The 22,065-nt window shown below is 37.0% G+C and overlaps 1 protein-coding gene across 12 annotated transcripts; it reads left to right on the top strand.

Annotated features, from left to right (window-relative positions):
* Positions 1–1,899: 1,899 nt before the first annotated feature.
* On the top strand, positions 1,900–11,822 carry LOC148868018 (protein FATTY ACID EXPORT 3, chloroplastic-like). 12 transcript variants are annotated; one of them, XR_016107131.1, is made up of 10 exons: positions 1,900–2,119; positions 2,214–2,359; positions 2,576–2,730; positions 2,958–3,341; positions 5,799–6,186; positions 6,381–6,548; positions 9,174–9,220; positions 9,319–9,406; positions 10,419–10,523; positions 11,363–11,822. XR_016107131.1 is itself a non-coding variant. In XM_088969311.1 (10 exons), the coding sequence occupies exons 4-9, from the start codon at positions 3,066–3,068 to the stop codon at positions 10,507–10,509; spliced, it is 1,008 nt and encodes a 335-aa protein (XP_088825437.1). In that variant the 5' UTR covers positions 1,900–2,119; positions 2,214–2,359; positions 2,576–2,730; positions 2,958–3,065; the 3' UTR covers positions 10,510–10,523; positions 11,570–11,822. The 12 variants fall into 12 exon arrangements, 9 of the variants coding, with proteins under 9 accessions (XP_088825437.1, XP_088825436.1, XP_088825432.1 ...); XM_088969311.1 differs by lacking the exon at positions 9,319–9,406 and adding an exon at positions 9,472–9,509 and having other exon boundaries at positions 11,570–11,822; XM_088969310.1 differs by lacking the exon at positions 9,319–9,406 and adding an exon at positions 9,472–9,509.
* The last annotated feature ends 10,243 nt before the right edge of the window (positions 11,823–22,065 follow it).

Raw genomic sequence — 22,065 nt, 5'->3', positions numbered from 1 at the left:
GTAGCAGGGATCCTGAAACGGGAGAGATGGGAAAGCTCCAGGGGGAACCCGGTGTAGAGGCTCCGAAGCTCAAGTTAGAATCTTTCAAAAGCAAGGTAATACCAGATAGCGCAAAGTTTTGCATACCTCCGTTGTCGGGGGGCAGGGGGCTCTTATAGTCGCTTCGCGTACTCATCCCGAGGCCCTTGTCAGATCGGGTATGATTACCCTTGCGCTTGTCAACTCGGCCGTCGTCCCTTCTACTGAGACAGAACCGTCACTGCCTAACCGTCTAACTGGAGATGGTGGCGTCAGTGGCGGTGGCAGGTGGCCGTTTAGAGTGCTGTTGCCAAAACGTCAGATCCCAAGTCAGTCAGGCGTGGCGCCCTCGGGCACGGACTTCCCTGGTGCCAGGCATGGTACGACTTGTTTGGCTTTGGTGCCTAGAAGATGATGCGAAGTGCTGAGCGAGGCGGTCTTGAGCTCGGAGGTATCCCGAACTGTAACAAGGTGGGTCAGTTCGACGAAGTGTGTCCCGAGCTGTTACAAGGGTCATTTCGGCGAAATGTACCCCGAGCTGTTACAAGGTGGTCAGTTCGGCGAAGTGTGTCCCGAGCTGTTACAAGGGTCAGTTCGGCGAAATGTACCCCGAGCTGTTACAAGGTGGTCAGTTCGGCGAAGTTTATCCCGAGCTGTTACAAGGTGGTCAGTTCGGCGAAGTCTACCCCGAGCTGTTACAAGACGGTCAGTTCGGCGAAGTCTATCCCGAGCTGTTACAAGGTTAGTTCGGCGAAGTGTGCCCTTGTTCCCGCCTAGGCTTGACCCCTTTTGCCGAGCTGTCATTTCTGCCACGTGTCACATAATAAAGAGGTCGGGCCAAATCTTCCTTCATCAGGTATAAAAGTCCCTACTTATTGTAAAGTTTCAATAAATTACAAAGAAAATTTCCAATAATTTCAATAAATTTATTGAATAGGTTTATGTAATATTTTTTGGAAATAATTTCCTGGTAATTACTATGAGCAAAAAATAAATTTCAATAATTTCCCCAAAATACACAAATGTAATAAATTGTTGATAACTAATTATAGAAATTATTTAAAATTTTTGTTAAAACTTAAAACATTGATTAGCTTTTTATTCGATGAACTAATAATTAATTACTGAAAACTAATTATTTGGTTGGAAAAATATTTAATAATTTTCAATAAAATGGCATAATAAATTTTGCTACTTTGAGAATTGTCAATTTGTTGTTTAGAAAAATATTCAATAATTTTTAATATATTAACAAAATAAATTCTATCTTTTTTCTTTTTTAAATTGTCAATTTAAAATTTTATTTAATAAACTAATAATTTAACAGAAATTTGGATTTTCCCGCGTATCATACGGGTTCATTTACAAAAGTGAAAAAGCCCATGTTATGAATCGGGTTTATTTACAAAAGCCCAATCACAGATTGAAAAGTAACAATGTCTGGCATTTACACCCCGAACCAACCCGTGGGCCTAAAGTTGATCCTGAGCCCGCGGCCATGCCCCTGGGCTAGACCTGTTCATGGGCCGGGTATTGAACGTGGTTATAGGCCCACGGGCTTAAATCCGGGTCAAAAAGAAAGGAGAAAAAATCATCTTATAAGCCCATTGTTCATTTAAATAGGAAAAAAAAAACTATCTGAATTTTTAATTTTAATTTGAATAGGGAAAATTGTTTTTTTTATTAGGTCAGGCTTTGGGCTTTTTATCAGAGCCGGGCTCGGGCCCAAGTTATAGGCCGTTGGTCGGGCCGGACTTGGGCTCGGGCCTAACATATTTCCTTTAATGACAAGTGAAAGCCTGGCCCGAGCCCGGCCCATGAACAGGTCTAGCATGGGCAAGCCCGCCGGAGTATATAGTTTACACCCCTCTTGTATGTAACATCAAATGAAAACCCAAACTTGCAATTCCCTGGAATCCTTTATGCCTGGCCAAACGCAGCCACAGATACCAGATGCTCGTTCTCCTGCTAGAGAGAGACGATGGTGCCCACGCATTGCTGCAGGTTTCTTTCTCCGTAGCCGAATTCAGATGGTTGGTTGAGGTGTGGAGTAGCGTATAAGTTCGCTTCGTGTTTTTGATGTCAAGTGTTTGGTATCTGTGTAATGGTTTCGATCTTATACGGTTGTTGGATCATTTTCTTAGGCTTTGATTTCAGATTTTGAACAGCTTGTGATTGTGATTGATGTCATGCAGTCACAGAACGACTTTGGCGCTTTAAATTTTGAATATTTATGTTCGCCACTTAACACTTTTAATATTCGCCTTCGCCGTGTGCATTCCCTCTGCAGTAGCCACTAGCCAGTAGGCAATCACGCAGCTTCGGAAATTACTTTCGATGGGTATTGATTCTATATTTTTATAATGCCTTTTTAAACCTGTCTTCCATTGCTTTAATTTTTTTTTTCCTTTGTTGAACAAAAATCGAATGTCTTATTTTTCTTTTATTTGCTTTAATTACTTTTCTGGTGTTGCTCCTCGTTTTGTTGAGTTACTTGTGAGGGAGGACATTCCGCAGCTTTAGCCTTAATTTTGTAAAGGTTTTCCTTTCTTTACAGCCTTATAGGTCGAAAATTGCTTCAGGAACGTCGGAGAATGCCGGGGTTGTAATTATTTGGTCAAGGGGCTGTCCCAAGTTTTGTGAAACTTCTGCTGGGATCACTTGGATCATCGTCGAAGCCGGCGGGACCTCTGAGGTTCTCCTCAACCTCGAGTAGTAACACTAAATCACTAATACAGTTTTCGGTTTTCAATATATATCATATTTTTTTTGAAAAATTAGAGATGAATAAAGAGTAAAATAGTCTTTCTCTAAATAATGGTTCAGTAATGTACTGTTAAGTCATTTCGCTAATCAAAGGGAACGTCTCAGCATTTGTCAATTCCAGAGGGGAGGTTTAAGCATTTAACCTTTTTTTTTTTCTGTCTTTGGGTGAAAAGAAAAGTTGAGTGCAGTTTACTTGCCTGCCTGTCTGAACTAGGCAAAGAAATAAAGAAGCATTTTCATATCGACTCCGCCCCTCGTGATTTTCGTCTGAGCAAAGCGCCATGGCGGTATCTCTGAAGTGCTTCGTTTCGTACACAAACCCTAACTCTACTACTGTCTCTATGAGGAGTGGTTCCATGGCCTTTTCTACCCCTCTTTCTTCTGCCTCGTCGTTTTGTTCCGAACCTTCACCTTTTCGTCCTTACAATTACAGGGTCGCGGTTGCCGGTCGCTGCATATCTCTCAAAGGGTTTGGATCTCGTTCTGCTTTGCCCCATCGCCCAAGGTCCAACAACAATGGATCGGTTACCTCATTTGCTGCTTCGCATGAAGACTCGGTAAGAACACCTTGCACTTTTCTGTAATTCCGTTCTCTGTATTTATATACGTTTAATCTTCTTAACATATTGCATTCTGACTAATATTGTGTTGTTAATGTATTGTAAGTGCAACTTAAACGTTTTCATTCCGAACCGGACAGTGGTATGATTGCTAATTAGTAACCAGGTTTACTGATTAAACTAGTTGAGCGCCGGGGACGGGTGGAGACTCCGAATAGGCGAATATCATTGATCTTATTGCTTAACTTAGGAAATGGAATTTTCATGACGTTTCGTGGTGACAAGAAGGAATAGATCGTAGATGGATAGATACTTCAACTCGATCTTAAAATCAATTCAGCCGATCTTTTTTCCAACCAGATGGACCAATACTCTCTCTCTCTCTCTCTCTCACACACACACACACACACATCAGGTGGAGCAATCGTCAACCATTTAGTTATGCAGCAACGAAGTAATTCATAAATATTGTTTGTTGTTTTGATCAGTCATACATTTCCCCTCACTTTTAGCAAGCCTATGCATGAGTGGCTCATAATCCAGCGGTTGAACATTGTGTTTCCAATCCAAGTACATGGTACCAGTTATCTCAAGAATTTATGCAGTACTCGAGCCACATTTTGACTTTACTTTTGGGGGGATCCACCATTAAAACCTCTATATGCCTCCAATTGGCACCATAGCTTTGCATTATCACGGTGTTCTGTAGAGGGTCTTTAGAGGCAAGGTTTAAAATTTCACAATGTATTGATCTGTATTGGTCGACACATATTATTCCAGCCAGGTCCCGATGCGTGGAACACATTGAAATCATGTGTTGAATTCCTTTCGTTTGTATTGGGACAATATGGACCTGTATTGGGTCATTTTGGCCAATATAGATATGATTTTTAACATTCTAATCCTTGTACAATCTTTCTCATTAATAACTCCTATATTAAGAGAAACTTTTCAAATTCAAAATTGTCTCAATTTTAATTACCTCCTACATTTGAAGCAATATTCAAATTCGAAGTTGTTATAATGACACACCATTAAACTTTTATTTAATTACTATAGCCTATCATTTTTGTATAAAAACTACAAGTAGGATATAAGAATATTTGAACCTTTGGTCATTAGTTTGTAATGACCCAGTGATTTAAAAGGCATGCCTAGGCGCACAGGTGAGGCACATTTTGGGGTATGTTCCTCACCCAGGTCCTGGGCACACCCCTTTCAAAAGCCCTAACATAGACTTGTTCGGGTTTGCCTCGAGGGACGTGGTACAAAGGCGACTCATAGAATCAAGAATGCAGTATGTTTTACATCACATTAGCTACTTGAAACAATGCAATTAAGGAAAAAAAAAAAAGAGATTGTGGGTTTTAGATGCTTGAAAATGCTTTATATATTTGCTTTTATTTTTAAATTTTCATTTGAATACACTTTACATGTTATGTTTATGTATTTTAATTTTAGATAATTGGTTTTTTAAAACATTTATTTTAAAATTTGTTTATATTTTTTATTAACATTATGTTTAATTTTTTTGAATTTTCTGACTTTATTTTTGATTTTTAGCTTTTTTTTTTTTGTAGTTTTGCACCTTTCTTAAAGAGGCACGTGCCTCGCTTTGCGCCTTGCGCTTTTAAAACACTGTAATGACCATAGGTCCACCACTACGCCATACTCTAATTGCTTGTCATAATCATATGCAGTTTGATTCTTAAGTAAACTTTCTCCTCTTAGTGGTTAGTGGATGTTTGTCAATAAATGGCTAAGTGCTAAAATAGTTATTAAAATTTATATACTAATAAATATTAACACATATTATATTGTATATATATATATTTTTTAATTTAAGGTATATACATACATTTTAGTTCTTTTATCATTTTTTGATGGTTACCAATTGTGTCCCGATCCGATATATGACACTTTGTAAAAACTATTAAAGGTTTTTTATGCGTACGCAACTTATTAAAGTCATATAAAGTTTATATTTCTTGTTATTAATATATTTTTTATAATATGTTTGAGTTTCCTAGTGTATCCATGTGTATCTAAAGTGTACCCTATACGTCTCTTAAAACTGCCTTTCTGATGCACCTTGTGTTTTTGATACTCTGAACCTTATTTAGAGGTAATGCCCAAGGACCAATAGATATCTGTGTTGTGCCCTTTATTGGGATACTTGAATCTTATTGCAACGAATTTCAGGGTTGACAGCCAAATATCAATTTTTAATAAATGAATTGGGAAAGTGAAACATGTTTCTTGTACTTTGTGCTGGAGGACTGCTTTCCTTGGAGAAACTATGATGCTTCTTCTTTGGTTGAGGCATGATAATGGCTCAGATCTGATTAATCTTCTCTTTCTCTGCATCTTCAGTTTCAGTTTTTTACCCCTTTAATTGAAGTTTTTTTTTTTTTTTTTTGTTATTGTAAATTTAATGTCTTTGTATAACAGAAGAATTCAGAAATTGAAGTTGAAGGGAAGAGTGAGTTTGACATTAGAGCCAAGGAATCCCAAGAAGCACTGAAACAGACATTAGAATCTTTCAAAGAACAAGCTGTAAAGATGCAGATCATGTCTGAAGAAGCATACAAGTTATACTCTGAGAAGGCAAGGGTGGTTTTGAAGGATACCTCAGCACAGCTAAGCATCCAGGTGGAGAAAGCAAGACATGATCTGAGTATAATAGCAAGAGAAATCAGTGAAGAAGGTAAAGAATATCTTTCTACAGTGGCAGACAATTCTCCTGAGCCAGTGAAGGACATTGTGGAAACCTTTGCTTCCTCAACTAATGATTTGAAGGAAGTTTCTAAGGTTCAAGACTTTTACCTTGGGATTCCTTATGGTATGTACTGTCCCTTTTGGTATGGATGCCCTTGACGTAGATGTGCAATGTGCTTTGGTCTGTTCCTACTTCTGCAACTTAATGGTGTTTCCCTTTTCCTTGTTGATATTATTTTGATCCATACAGATGGACTATAGTTATAAGTCCTTTTAATTTAAGTTATGTATTTGTCATGGAATTCTTGTTTTGAGCAGGTGTCTTTCTTTCTGGTGGTGGTTTTCTTTCCTTCATGATAACTGGAAGCATTTCTGCTATTAGGTTTGGGGTTATTCTTGGGGGTATTCTTCTAGCATTAAGTATATCAAGTCTGAGATCATGGAAAAGGGGGGAATCGTTTGCTCTGGCTTTGAAAGGGCAAGCAGGTTGGTGAATTATATATGTTTTCTTTGTTCTTTTCTTTTTCTTTTCTCTTGTTGATTAATGAATTCCTTGAGTGACAATGGATCCTGTATTTTCTGGTTTATTGTGAGAATGTATTTAGCGGGTCACTATACTTTTTGTGCTTGTTGTCGTATAAGAGATTATGCGACTTTTATGCATAGATTAAAGTAGTGAACACAGGCATGTCACTGTAAAGTTGATGGATAGAATAAAGATAGATAAGCATTTCACTTAGGTAAAGTGTGTGGAGGAAATATCCATTCATATTTTATGTTATCTGTGTGTCTCTTGTACTAAACAAAAATAGCAAAAAGACTAACATGTACATCTAATAATTTGTGATTATTACTACAAACTCACATGACCTTTTGGTGCTTGATTTCGTTGAGTCATAATATTTTATACTTAAAATATGAGGAATGATAGTAAGCAGCACCCTGTTCAACTCTTCAACTCTTTGAATTCTCCTTCCTACAGAAATGGTGGAACCTTGAGAAGACACCCTACAAGACAAATTTGGATACCCCTTTCACAGGTGCCACTTTGTCTGTAGGGTAAAGAATTCAATGAGTTTCACTCTGACTTTGGTTACTAGCATTCTTCACCAAAACATATGTATCTCAATAGAAATTAATAGGGGGATGAGTTCTTTAGTTTGTAGCTTTAAAAGTTAGTCTTAGGGGCCATTTGATTACCGCTGAAATAGGTGCTGAAAGTAGAATGCAGAAAGGATTCCAAATGGATTAAATCCTTGGGTTTTGTTGGTATATGCTAAACTTTGGCTCATCTCTTGGCAGAAGCTAGAGACATTTTGGACTCAATGCAGGTTATGTTGAACTGGATTCCCAGGGAATTGAACACTGTAGCAGACGGGTTAGCTAAATCTGATGCTCATAAAGAATGTTTATTTAGTGATAGTGCTCTACCTTTGTAATCCTTTTTCTGTTTCGCTCTGGCGTACATCTTCTCATGTACCTCCTTATTTTTTAATATAATCTTAGTAACTTTTTACAAAAAAATAACTTGTAAAAAAACTTTTTAGGAGTAAAATAATTATCCAATGCCTATCTTCATCATTCAGCAAATAAGTAGTCTCCAGCTGCTGAAATGCAAAACAACATATTTTTACAAAAAATAAGGAGGTACATGAGCACCAAAAAGGATATATTAGTTGTTAGTAGTTTAAGGATATTATCAAAATTTAAAAATATTTGTAGACATTTTTTAAATGACAAAAAAACATGCAGACAGTGTACAGATTCCTATGCTATATGCAGCCAATAAACTACTCTACTTGTGATGCAACCAATCAAAACAGATTGGTTCCTCACAGGTCGACCACAACATAGCTGCTTGAATACATCTTGACATAATGTTTCCTCTTTTCCTTCTAGGGGAGAATACAGATTCCTATGTCAATATGCAACCAAAGAGATAGATACTCTACTGGTGATGCAACTAATTAAAACATTAACATCCTGTTATTTGTTAGAGAAGGAAAAGAAAATCTAGATTTTCATTCCCAACAGATTGACCACAATGTAGCTGCTCAAACACATTTTCTTCTTTTCCTTCCAAGGGCGAATAAGTTAGTTGTTAGTAGTTTAAGGATATATTCTTGTGGCTGCAATTGAGCACCAAAAAGGGAGGAAATGCCTCCAACTCCCTGAAACATAAGCGTGCCACAAAAAACTGACTGATCTCATTCATCCTTGAGAACTTGACAGTCTCCATCCACCACCAGATCTGTCCACTCTTATCTTTTTACCAATTCGATCCTTGAATAAGGGTTAATATTTCAGCCTAATAAAATGTTATGTCCAAATACCAAACAGACCAAGAAGGATATCTAATAAGGGATGTAGCCTCCAAAAGTTCAAGTCATGAAGAGTCCTCCTTGGTCATAAATCATAGATAGGCTCAGAAGAAAAAAAAAATGTATAATGAGATTTTGGTTTATTTCTAAATATGGAAATGGACTGATGGAGTTAATCTCAAGGGAACTTCTCACAAAGAGGAGTCCTCTCCACCTCCTCACCAAAAGGAAAAGTAAGGAAAAGAAAAAAAGCTTCCCAGACGACTGTTTTTTTTTTTTCTCTGGATCATTTCAGACCGTATCTCTTCTTGCCTCTACTGTTCTATGTAAGGGCATGTCTAAATTGTCTTATGTGTTTTCTAGCTACAAAAAATGGGCATCCTAACAAGAGGAGTAATAAACCAGCACACTTGCAATCACACTTTGATATTACCTGACTGGCAGATGAAGTGTTTATCTGCATGTAATATACTAATGCAGTTATTATTTATTTTTTCAGAGTTAGTATTTTCAATAGGAAGTAGTATATTCCTTCAGAGTTCAGACCATGGGCAATTTGTTGTGTAGGAATATTCTTGTCATGGTTTTAGCTTCTCCTATGGGCTTAGTGTTGTGAAATAAAGAATGTTGGTTGAGTTTTGGTTTAAATATCACATCTATAAAAAAGCATTGCTTTCTGACTATCTAGATGTATTATTAATTATTTTTAATTGTGCATTCTATTTTGCACTTCATGTTTTCAATTATTATCTTAGAAAGCATATTTCTAAGTAGAGTTTCGGGGATGCAGCTGTTGCAGGTATAATATTTTTAAGGGACTTGCGCTTGCTTTCACAGGTAAAGGCTCTATTTTTTTAATGGATGTATATATTAATAATAAGAGGGAGAGGATCCCACAGAAAAATGCTTTACAAAAGGATATACATCTGCCACAGTGCCACTTCCAGAAGGCTAGCCCTATTCTATGCATCAAGACCTTGCTGGCTCAAAGGCACTATCTATTATAATGTTGTCATGGAACTGGTATAGCTATTAACCTCTCTTTTCCCATGGCTGTTTCTGATGTTTCTTTATTTTTTTCCTTGCAGAAGCCATCATTTTCAAGTTCCTTTATGACACTCATCAGGTTTATTAAATTTTTTCATAGTTTCTGGTATTGTCTTCTAATGCTTTCATCATGGATATGGCACTGAACAGAACGGAATAGTGAAATGGGATTCTCGTAGCTGATCCCATATAGTTGAGACAGGACTTAGATGATGATGACACCAATATCTTAAATTCAGAACGTATCTTATTTTTGCTGACTAGTTATTACCTAGGCATCAACTAGTCATCTACTAGAGATTCAAAAAAGTCTACTCATCGCCTCATCACATTGATAACACTGGTTCATGGGATAAGTTTCAGCCTGGCGCACCCTGAGTCCGAATAAAGGTCCACTCTGTTGTAGGATTCAGAGTTGCATGGTTAAGAGAGTGTATGGTTAAGATAGGTCATCCAGAAAACAAATAGGCCAAGTAACTGGTTAAGATGTGATTGGTTGGATCAGAAGTCTTACAGTCAAACTTATTGATTTTTGAGCCAAAATTGTGGAGATAGGCCAGGTGATGGATTCCAATATGGCTATCCTTCTAGTTGTAGAATTAGCATTTAGAAAAAAAAAATACTATGAAAAAATTAGCATTTGGAAAAGACTTGTTGAAATTATTGAGCCCTTTAAATCTGGTTTTGTAAGCTAAATAGCAGTCACCCCAATGCCTGTGCTTCATTTCATGAAGATGTTATGTGATCATCCATCAAGATGCTTCAAGTTTATCTACATAATGAGGCAAAGTCTTTTAACATTATGCAATGAGGAGACTAGTTCATTTATTTGCCGTGATTTCTTCTCAATGTTTTTTAGGTTCCTTTCTTGCTTGCAATCGACATTTTCTGAGTTCAAAAACACATATTTGGACATGTTATATTTCTAGCCTTGATTTTTATTTTATGGTCATAACTCCACCCATCCAACGAGTATTATTTTCTGCAGTGGCACAATGGTGGCTTTCTATTTGTATAGGATTACGTTACATGGTGATCAGAAGAAAGGACCAAGCTTGGGCTATGGTTCAGAAAATTAGTGCTGGTACACAAGGTCAGTATTTGACAGTAGTCTGTTTCCCTTGGGTTATGTTTGGTTTGAAACAAAAAGTAGGGAAAGGAAGGGAAACTTGGGGAAACCTATACAAGGCTTGTAAAGGTTTCCCTACATTTCCCTTTCCCTACTTTTTCCTTCAAACCAAACACAGCCTTAAGGAAGTATCAATCTAGACGTATCATATGTAAGTATTAATGATTCTGACCTGTATCAAATCTATAAAGTGACTTTTCGCCAGACAAAAAAATGATGAAAACTGATTAATTCATGCCTTGAAGTGGAAATTTGTCACAGTATCATTGTCATTTCATTGTCTTTAACAGATCAGAATTATTTTCATGTTTCTCAGTTTGCCATGTGGCTTACGTTTCATATGATGATGGTTATAAGATGGGAGAAGCTGATTTTCATTGCTTCTGCTTCGTTCATTCAGCAATGCTAAGCATATGGGTTGGGCAGACGTGTTTTTGAAGTTTGAACAGTGTGTTGAACACCATGGACCTGCTCATGGGACCAATTGTATTGTCATTTTTTTTCTTTCAAACAATGGGCCCCACGTTATGCACTGGATTGATGCTGCTCAAGTCACTCTGTTCAAAGACAGGTTTGATCAACCCATAGTCTTAGCATTTATATCATTCATTTTGGTCACTTGGTAGAATCTGCTTTTTTGCCAGTATCCAGATTCTCATCCATAAGCTGGATTTATTGGTTGAGTTCAAGTGGATCCACAAAAAAATGAATCATAATAAGCTTCTATCTGATGACATTCAACTTTTGAACCAATAGATCTACTTTTTATTGGATGTTAAAGAGTTCTAATCTGACTGCACCAGAAGGGGCGCAAGTCGGTTACGTGATTTGAGGAATTTACACTGCATCAGGCATGGGCTTTTGGGCTGGGCCCATTCAAATTTTAATAAGTTTCAACCTGAGCTCGCCAAAGCCGCACCCCCAGCTTACTTGATTCTAGTTCTTTATAGATCTTTATGAAAGCATCTACTAGTACTTACATGTTTTTTTCTCATTTTCCTATGCTCCAGGTTGAGGAAGGTTTAATTGAACCAAAAGGAAAATGCCTGTTGGGGGAAAGGGCAGATGAATAAGAAGGAAGCATAGAATGATATGAAGATGCCCACTTCCTTTGGGAAGGTAGATACTGTCCATCCCCACCTCCCACCCCTTCCATATTTCTGTCGATATATACTCATATATCTCAGCTTTTGATGTTAAAGACTTTGGAAAATTACTCTTTTTATTATTTTCATTTTTCAATAGGAATGGTTGTTTCGCGAAGTTAGGTTTGGGTGTTTTTGTTAATTAATGTGGAAATTTTTGTTTTTTGAGAAACAAAATCATGCACATTGGCGAATGCAAACTTAGAACAAGGCTTTTTAACTACTATAAGGAGAATTAGCACTCCCTTATATATTTATCAGCTATCCAAGGTAAGAGACGGTTGGCTTGTCATTCTTCTCATGCTTCCAGGGAAATATTTGCGTTGTTAGGTTGTGTCCGAGGTTTCTTACTTGTAATGACTTTGTGTACATTGAACTTATATTATCAGCCAGGGGATAGGTGGTTGTTCAAAAGGTCCACCTTCCATGGAGAGGAATTTTAAAGTAGAAAACATCCGGGTTTGATACTTGGATCTCAACTGCGCATATAGCAAAACTGTCGCTGCAAATGAGCATTATTGACGGAATAGGTATTCTTGTGAAGTTGTGATTCGTGCTGGAGAGGCTGCACAGATAGATCATAGATCATCTCCTCCGTGCGGAAAGACTTGCCATTGTTTGGTTCAAACTCCATCCCCGTTCGTTCCACCCAATCTAAAAGACATCTCTCCTTTTTGTTTCTATCCTTTGCTTTTCTCTGTTTATTCGGGATGATTGGTGTAATTAATTAGGTTATTCTTAAACGTAAAAAATCTCAGCTCCCCAGGTTAATTTATTTACTTATGTACTACCAACTCCCTCCCTGAGATCATTTCTACTTCTCAAACCTAATGTGATTGAATCGATGGCGACTCCGTCAGACCATCATCAACCACACTTAATTGGGATTTGGGACTCTGGATCTGCTGCTAGTGCAACCAGAGTCTAGGAATTTTTTGTCAGTCAATGCAACCAAAATTAAAGTAATAAAAACTTGGAAAAAGCAAAAACATCAATTTATAAAATTTATTATTAATCATTCCCTTACATTTCTTTAAGCATTTTTCTTGTTTTCTTTCCTCCCTCTCCCTTTTCCCTCTCTTCTTTGTTGCATTCATCACAGATTACGGATTGTTTTTATACCAAAGCCAATGTTTTGTTTTATACTTTTAATCAAATTAATTATTTTATTTTCTATTAATTTGTTTTAAAGATTATAAGAAGGTAAATGGAGTTTGGTAGCGTTACTTTTAAGCTTTAATGGCTCAAATCTTTATATATTTCAAATTGGTCATAATTTTTAGAGTAAATTGCCCAAACTTCCCCTGAAGCTTTTGACTATTGCTGAAATCTCCCTTGAAGTTTGGTAATTGTAATCACCTCCATTGAACTTTTTGACATAGTTGCAACTTGCAAGTAGACTCCAATAGGCCCCTTGTCTTTGAATATTTTAAAGAGAGGCATGAAAATGCTCAAAATGCCCATTCAGTTACTATTTGAGGTAGGATTTTACAAAAGGAAAAAGAAAAACAATACAAACTTTATTAACATAAAATAAAAGAGATTTTAAAGTTGCAATTTTACCTGAGTGATTGATAAGAAAGGTAAATTTGTAAAACAAATCAATTTCGGAAAAAAAAAAAAGATCGGAAGGGCTTGGGATAGCAATTGAGATGAATAAAAAATTTAGAAAATAAACATTTTGGTCAAAAGTAACTGGATGGGTATTTTGGATATTTTCGTGCCTCTTGTTAGAGGATTCTAATAGAGGGATCTACTTACAAATATGTTAGAAAGTTCAACAGAGGTAATTGAAATTACTTAACTTTATGGAGGTTTCACCAATGATTAAAAAGATCTTAGAAGTCAAAGACCATAGTTAGTTCAATTGTTCGTTCTTAAGGTGATGTAGCTCTACCCGTGTAAGTATAACAGAGGCTAGTGGAACCCAATCAAATCAAAATAAACATGTCTATGACCTAGCAATTGGGTTGGGTGGGTCATGTTTGGGTTGGGTTGGAAAATTCTAGACCCTAACCCTAAACGTTCATATTAGTGTTGATTGATGGGTCAATTCGGTTCATCCTTAAAAATAATTGAAAGTTAAAAAAAAATAAAGAATAAATACATGTAAAATACCAAAATTAAAGGAATTATTCTTAAAATTCTAAACATAAAATTAAAAACTTGAACATTCAATGATTCAAACATTAAACGATAAAGGGTAAAGACTAAATAATAAAGATTAAAAGAGTGTAAACTTCTAATAATACATAAAGAGTAACTCCCAATTAGACCTAACAATTGGATCGACAGGATTCGGTTGGGCCGTGTCAAGTCATTCTCAAATTCAAGTAACTAAATATGAGACCCTAACCATATTTTTTCGGGTTGGGTTGGGCCAGGTTTGTGGGTTGGATTAATTTTTTTTCCATGTGATGCATTCTGTTATCAAAACATGTATTCAATGCCTTTACTTTTAATCATGGTTTTCAAAATCAGACCAGATCGGACGGGCGAATCGAAAAAATTGGGAGGTGAGTAGTTCTGTTTTACCCCAAAACCATTATTTCCCCCAAAACCATTGATTTGGTTAGCAAACTGCTGACCCAAGCAGTCGAACCGTTCAACGGTTTGGCTGGTTCAAATTTTTTTTATATATTTTTATTTTTTTGTCAGAATGAGCTGTCTGTTTGATTCAAATGGTTGGACCATTCAACCCGAGAACCGGACCCGACCCGACCCCAGACTATTTCGTTGTTCAGGTCAATTTTAAAAATCTTGCTTTTAATTAGGTTTCACGAGCCCATGTTACACTTGCCATCTTGTTTGCAGTAGATTAGAACCCCTAGTCTTTTTTCCCATTAGATAGAATCCCTAGTTTGTTCTCTAAATTGGAGTACGGGTCTCTTGCCAATAATATACCTTCCAACACCCTCTCAATATGATTTGAAACCACACTTCTCAAGCTCATACATGGTGGATCCCACTTTAATGGAGTGTCCTAGTCTTATGGTGAGATGTGCAGTGTTAGAGCATGTTGGAAGGTATACTGTTGGCAGGAGATCTAGACTCCCTAAATTGGAGTTGGGATCTCTATATTCCAATACCCTGCCAACATTATCTGACACCGCACATCTCATCGTACCATTAGAACCCATCATAAAAGTGAGACCTGCCATGTATGAGATGCGTGCATCCGATCATGTTGATAGATTATTAGAATGTGTTTTGTTGGCAAGATAAATTGATATTCTAAAGAAAAAGTGAAGAAAAAAAATAAGGGTTTAACTACGATGCTGTGGGAAGAAGTGATACCAGAAAACCTTGTAACCAATCAACTTGCATCATAAAACTAAGTAACCAATCAAGTTGGTTTTTATAAAATTCAACCGGGGTGATTGGTCATTTCTAGCATAAATAGATTTTCCCATGGATGAGAATATTTTAGGGAGAATGATGGTTCAGCCCAGGGTCAAAATTTTTAGCCCCAAAGTACAGTTGGGGTGAGTGTTAGCTCGGAATTGATGCCAATTCATGGGTGGACATTGGTGTATAAAGTGGGGGTTTTTGACATTTTTGAATGTTTATAGCTTATGCAGTGGAATCCAGAAATCTGCATTGGGCCTGTTCCTACTTCTCCAGATATTTTAAAGTATGTCAAAACTTATATAAGATGAATATTTTAAAGAGTTCACATTGGCGCACCTCAGTGAATGCTCCACATGCACATGTCAGCTTGCATTAAGAACATCTGCCGTAGTTGTCATTGGGAGATGTTCCCATACAATACACGGTTGGGATGTGCACGGCATCCAGCCGCAATCTGTTTTTATGTTTTAAGTGGTGGCTCTGATTTGCGATTAAGTGTTCTCTTTAAAGCAAACCAAACCGTTGTTATCTTCTTTTCTTATATTCTTTGCGATTGTTATGGGATTTCAAATGGTCCGTCACTTGTCATCGTCATGTTCCTTTTATCCCCATTGACCCGAGTTTCAACAGTTGAAGTTAGGAAAACCAACTATGCTAGCAAGGGAGATTATTACCCTGTAATTTCTTTCTATGTTTTGGACTGAAACCTCAGTATTTTGATTATTTGCCATTTCTTTTCAATGTCAACTTTTTAAACAAACAAGTCAATCAGTCTACCAAGGCCTCAACCAACATGAGTTTAGTCTGTTTAGTTTCAACTCATAAAACTTGATAAAAACACTCAAAGTTGATCCTTAATTAAAACATCAATTATTGTCGGGTATCTTTAATCTTTTCCTTCCTAGTTCTCCTTTGGGTTGTGGCTTTCTTGTTTCTCTCCTTTCTCAGGCCACAATTTACAGAAGGAACTAAAAGCTTATACTGGGTTTATGTTCTTCTATTGGTTTCTTGACTGAAAGAAATCATGATTTTCAGTACTCTTTTTTGTTCTTCTAACAGGATCCCAGTAATTATTTCTTATGGTGCAGAATGATGGAGAGAGCACCCTCAAAGCAAATTTACAGTCCCTGCAGCAGTAGGCATTCCTGCTAAGGAGCTAGAGATACCCAAACGCCAAGCTAAAAAAGGTCTGTCTCTATTGACCTTTCAATCTCTTTTTATCATGCTTTTCGTGAGCTCAATGGAAAAGCTTATATATGAGTGGTATTCACATTTTTTAATTTCCTTTTATTAATCTGTTTCCAGATCAATTTCGACCCGAATACTTTTAGACTACCATCTTTTTAATTCAGCTTCTTCTGGACCATAAGGAACAGTTAGAATACACGGCAAAGAAACCAAATGATCCTTTTCTATCATTCATAACACCACCATCACACCTGATGATAATACATTGACCATCTGAAATTCTATTATGCTCTCTTAAGACATTTAAAAAACTTGAGCAATTGATTTTACCATTTTCAGGTCGTTTGGCAAACTCCATTACATCTCTAACTCGTGATAATGACTAAGTCATTATGAACATCCCAAAGGCTACAAAAACCACTGCAATCCACTCCAGAAACCTCTTTTTTTCCACACTTTCATGAAAGGAATTAAAAAAACAAATAAAATCAAAGATAGAATGCAACTGATCATTACCAATAACAACAGAGCACGGACTGGCAAAAGGAACAATACGACTAAATGGACAAAAAAAACAAAAAAGATGGACCTGCCTCAATCTGTTCCAACTGTAGATGCAGACAAGAGACAAGAGATAGAGGATGGTTGAATTGAGACCAGGGATAGATAGGATGATGAATGGGATGAGTAGGAGAAAGCAGTGAAGTCATCAGGGGGACTCCAGGCTGGAAATGCATCTTTGAAATTCGAATGTCTTGATCTAGTACGGATGATGGTTGGGATGATTTAGAGTTTTTTATGGAGGAAAAAGTATAAGCTTTTTCCTGTTGAGAGAAAAAGGAGTAAAAGAAAATGACAGGAATAGAAAGCAATTTTAGTGATGGGTGGGTGCGAATGAAACGTTCTTGTTTTTGGAAGTGATTGACATGGGTAAGTGGAGATGTGCCAAGGAAATTGGCTTTCATGGTAAAGGACTAAGCTCAGGAATCAATCAGCATCCATAGACCAAAGCTTTCTCCAACCTCACTTCTCTAAATGGGCCAAACTCTCTCTCTCTCTCTCTAACCTAGGTATATTGAATGCAGAGAACTAAGTGTTCGGATTATGTTTGAATTGGCCAAGGATCTCATGTGGCAGCCTCTGCAGCCATTTTCTCTCTCTAGCTACATTGACACCACGCAAGATAGATAAGCACGACCAAGAAGGAGTGTCCTGTACAGACGAGGAAGTTAACTCGTCTTGGAATAACTCTTCAGGCCTTTGACTTTCTCTTTTGGTTGCAGACCTTAGTGCATGGCTCTGTCCTTGGCAGGGCTATTTGATTGTGTGCTTGATCTAGAACACCTAGATCGGACAATATCACCAAGTATTGTGTAGAATGCAAGCAATGCTCTGAATACGGAATTAATACTGTTATTCCACATCGATCGATCATGAAATATTATGTTCCCCACTGAATCTTTAGAGACATCTTTCCTCTCCCTCTACTATAAATGAACTTCTCCCATAGGATGGGGTCCCAAATGCACTAAATGAGGAGGGGATTGGTAATTGTCAATGGGGCATTCTTCCCCACCAAATTAACACCATATATTATGGTCCCATTAAAATCATTTCACTTCAAATTGAAGGTGTCTATTATTCTTGGAAGATTGCTTCAGACTGTGGTCTATTATTGAAGATGGAACCTACCCAGTGTACCCACCATGATGCCACCTGCTGGCCCGCACCAGTAATCGCCCCCCACTTGTGTTGTACCATATGTGAGTGAAAGGCAGAGCGAAAGAGGTCGTGCCAGATGGAGTTGGGACCAAAACCAAGATATCCATAAATGGCCTTTCCCGGCAATATCTATGATGCCGGAAAGGTATGATACCGGCCGGCCAAAGGCGTGTGTGTGTGTCATGTCATCCATCCACTGTTGCAAAATGGGGTCTTAATTCTGAAACGTTGCCTTGGTGATTACCAACACTTGATAGATGTGAGAAATGACATTCATTTGAGACTGAAATTCTGAATGTATGGGGTGTCAAGACTCCCCAGCTCATGTTTGTTGTCTGTTCAGGAGAGTCCATGCAGCACTGGGTCTCATCGTGGCTCCCATTTTGTAGGTTCAAACCAGCAAAATCCAAAATGGCTCCAAGCCGGTCCAACTGCTCCAAAAGTGAGTCTTGATGGTCCGGAAGCAGTTAACAGCCAGGTCTACATCAAGACAGACATTCAAAGAGTGTTCAAAATCCAAATGTCTTGACATCTTTCATAACAGTGTTCAAAATTTTCATCTCAAATGTAATATTTGTGTTGACATATTTGAAAAGTACAATAAAAATAAAATAAAATCGAATTGGGTTTTGATTCATTGTTTTTATTCTCATAATATGTTTGAAATCATAGGGTGGCCATAAACCCAGCCCATCTGGGGCCAGGCCTGAGCCCAAACTAGAACCCTTAGCATAGGTGCTCAGTGCAGATCAGCCTTGACCTGTGATCACCCTCATTTGAACCCAAGTCTTTTAGATGAATTGTAGGGGTGGATTCTAGCTGAGCACCATATATCTGACTATTCAAATTTGCCTCGGAAAAAAAAAATGAGACTTGAGCTTGGGCGTTTGATTCGAATTAGAAACATGAATTCAAATGCGACTCGACTCAAAAGCTCATAAACTTGAGCTCAACTCGGCTTAAGATCGACAGTGTGTAAGTTTCATATAAAAAATATAAAATTATATATATATATATATAAATAATTATTACGAATCGAATGCATAAAAATATTATACATAATATAAATCCAATTAGATTCGTAAACTTTACAAACCAAATTTTATTGGGCCCGCTCAAATAGGTTGTAAAAAGCTCTATTATTTATGTTCATTCCTAATGAAATGGAACAAATCTACATTAAAATTGATTTTGTTGTTAGAGTTAAATGGATTTTAACAACTTTCTATTCTTAGTGCCTATGAGTCAAAAAAACAAAAATAAAAATAAATTTAGTTGATCATTAAAATTTATAATTTTGATCGTCAATTAGTTTTTTAAGAGTAGCTCTTTATGGTTCATACTTCACATAAACTGTTTCTTATGTATTTATCTCTTATTTATAGTCATTAAAGCTTAAGATTTTTTTATTGTAATTGATAGATTTTTAGGACTTAATATCTGGGCTTCTATGACATGTTCATGTGCATATATCTTAATTTTTGCATAAAAAAAATCTATTTTGATGTGACTCTAAAAATTATATTTTCCAATACTCTTTTTCATTTCTAATACTTTGGATCTTGTATTTTCCTTCCACCAACCGAACACTCCAATAAACCACTCACACTTGAATCTATAAAAAATCAGAACTATAAAATCCTAGTCACTGAGATCTCATGAAACTGTTGAACATGCCTACTCCAAATAAAACAGTAATAAATAAATATATATTTATATAGTTACAATGTGCCGTCTTGCAGATCCAACATCATATGCTATCAACCACTACTTGCTTTGTGAAAGTTGCACGGGATATCATTTTGTCCCTCGACAAGGTAAATAAGTACAAAACTCCTCTTTGTTCTGCACCAACTATTCCCCCTCACATTTCAAGACTAAAGAATTGCTTTTTTTTTTTTTTTTAATTTCTTACCTTTCTAAATTCGTGCTATTTTCTTCACAAGAAGCACGCCATGCCCATCAGCCCATGAATTATGGGAACAGGTTTTCCGAAATTCTCTTCCTTTTTCCTCATTTACCACCACAATTTATTTATTTATTTATTTATTATTTTTTTTTTCGGAAAACTAGATTTATGAAGAGCACCTACTTCAGTACTTGTAAGTCACCCCATGTAGAATAGCAAGAGAGACAGAGAGAGAACCCATGTGCAACAGTGGTAGTAGGTGCAAACTCCATAGAGAAGGTTCTCTAAGGCGGGCCCACAATAGCATTTAAATAAGCAAAAGTTTCAAGTGATATGTATTAGTTTAATAAAAAGGTTGAGATAAGCAAGGGTGACAATTATAATATGACTATAATTTATACCAACACTACCTACCTTGCCTTGCTAAACAATACTTGAAATTTTGTCTTTGTAAAGAAATTTTCAATGACATTATTAATTAAGGCTGGCCAGTGTTTTGGGATTGAGAGTTGGGACCCCCAACAAGCTAATTTTTATTTATCTGAAATTTAGTAATGCATATAATTGAACGGAGGGAAGGGAAGAGTTATTTATCTGAAATTTAGTAATGCTTTGTTTATGATACTAGACGAAGGAAAGGGAACTCCAAGCTCTTCGGTTTTTTTGAAGAGACGTCGGCTAAGTAGGTATTTGTCATCAATGCCGTTGCTTTAGAGATATTTTCTGAAAAAAGGGTGTACGGTGTTGTATGTATGAGAATTGGTTGTACCGTTTTTTAGAAAACGATTCTTTTTCTTTTTTGTTTGATATCTATGTTGCCACATAGGCTGTTTTTTTGGAAAAGAGGCACTGGTTTTGTTTGGTACTTAATGCTGTATAACGGTTTTCAGTATTGATCTATTTCATCCAATGCCCAAAATGATGTATATTGACAGTTGGAGCAATGTCTTTTCTAAAAAAATGATATCAAATAAGAGACCATTTTCTGAAGCACCGCTTTTTCTGACCTGGATGTAACATCATTTACTCAAAAAACGGCATCAATGCCAAACACCACATAGAGAAATCGGAATCAAAAGATAAAGCAAACTGAATGAAGAAATAAAAAGGAAAAAAAAAAAAACATGAAGAGTGCTTCTTTTCCGACAGCATCATATGCTGCAGTATTCCATTCCATTTGTATAAGAATATACCTTCAGTTTCTCAGTCTTCACTACTCACTAATTCATCTTTTACCAAGAAAAATAATTCCTTATTCCTCTCTCTCTCTCGGCTCATTATCACTATCTCTAACTCTGCTACGAAAGGCACGCATTAGCTTTTCTTTATTGATAATGGTTCTTTTTCTTTCTTCATTAATTCCATTTACTTCCACCCTCCTTTTGGTTATTCGCTTCCTCACTTTAGCTTTGGCTCAGCGTGTATCACTAACTTCGTCCTCACTTTCAATTCAGCGTTTGTTTGTTTGTTCGTTTGTTTTATTACCAGGTAAACCAGGTCTATACTTATCAATAAAAAAGTCTTATCTCATCTGTACAAAGAAATGAAATAGTGGGATGTGGAAGCTGAGTTGGCAGTTGGGAGCCCAAATGAGCCCGCGTAATTGATGAATGACATTCCACATCAAAGAAGCCCAGACAGAGTGATTAATGAACTTGCCACTGCCCTAAAACTAAAATCCAGCTTCTGAATGAAAGAAGATTGCAACTGTTCGGAGGAACCGAATAGAGTGGGGCCAACGGCCAATGCCAACCAAGTAGCCAAGCACAACGTAACACATGCCGATCAAACTTCTGAATAACAATCACACTTCACACCATCCCAGTCGGCCAGTCCCCAGCCTGATGATGACACTGTTTATGCGTCGTCAGAAATCATAATAACCCCTCAAACCGATGTAGCTTAATAGTAATATTCGTTCAGCTTTGCGGTTCCTGGTTCCACTTCCAACTTGACAGCCGGTTCTACTTCTACCACACACCATTGGATCGTAGGGGGTAGGTAGGGTCTCCTGTTTGCTTCACTTTACATACATACCATCATCCATCCATCCATCCATCGTACAATACAAATCTCCTGATTTTATATTTTTTGAATGGCACGCAAAGAGCGGTAGTAGTACAGTCTCCACTCAAGTGCAAAAAAATTGAACCAATAATGACTTGAGAAATTCAGCCACAATACAAAACAA

Source organism: Nelumbo lutea, chromosome 2, assembly GCF_056320005.1.
Source record: "Nelumbo lutea isolate HS-2025 chromosome 2, American lotus-T2T, whole genome shotgun sequence".
Taxonomy (NCBI): domain Eukaryota; kingdom Viridiplantae; phylum Streptophyta; class Magnoliopsida; order Proteales; family Nelumbonaceae; genus Nelumbo; species Nelumbo lutea.
This window is presented reverse-complemented; position numbering and strand designations above follow the sequence as displayed.

What these genes read in the sequence shown, in the direction of transcription:
- LOC148868018 (XM_088969305.1), top strand. Translation starts at nt 3,066, where the DNA reads ATGGCGGTATCTCTGAAGTGCTTCGTTTCGTACACAAACCCTAACTCT. An exon ending in TTACCTTGGGATTCCTTATG is followed by an intron (nt 6,187 to 6,380) that starts GTATGTACTGTC and finishes TGTTTTGAGCAG; the next exon opens with GTGTCTTTCTTTCTGGTGGT. An exon ending in ACTTGCGCTTGCTTTCACAG is followed by an intron (nt 9,221 to 9,471) that starts GTAAAGGCTCTA and finishes TTTTCCTTGCAG; the next exon opens with AAGCCATCATTTTCAAGTTC.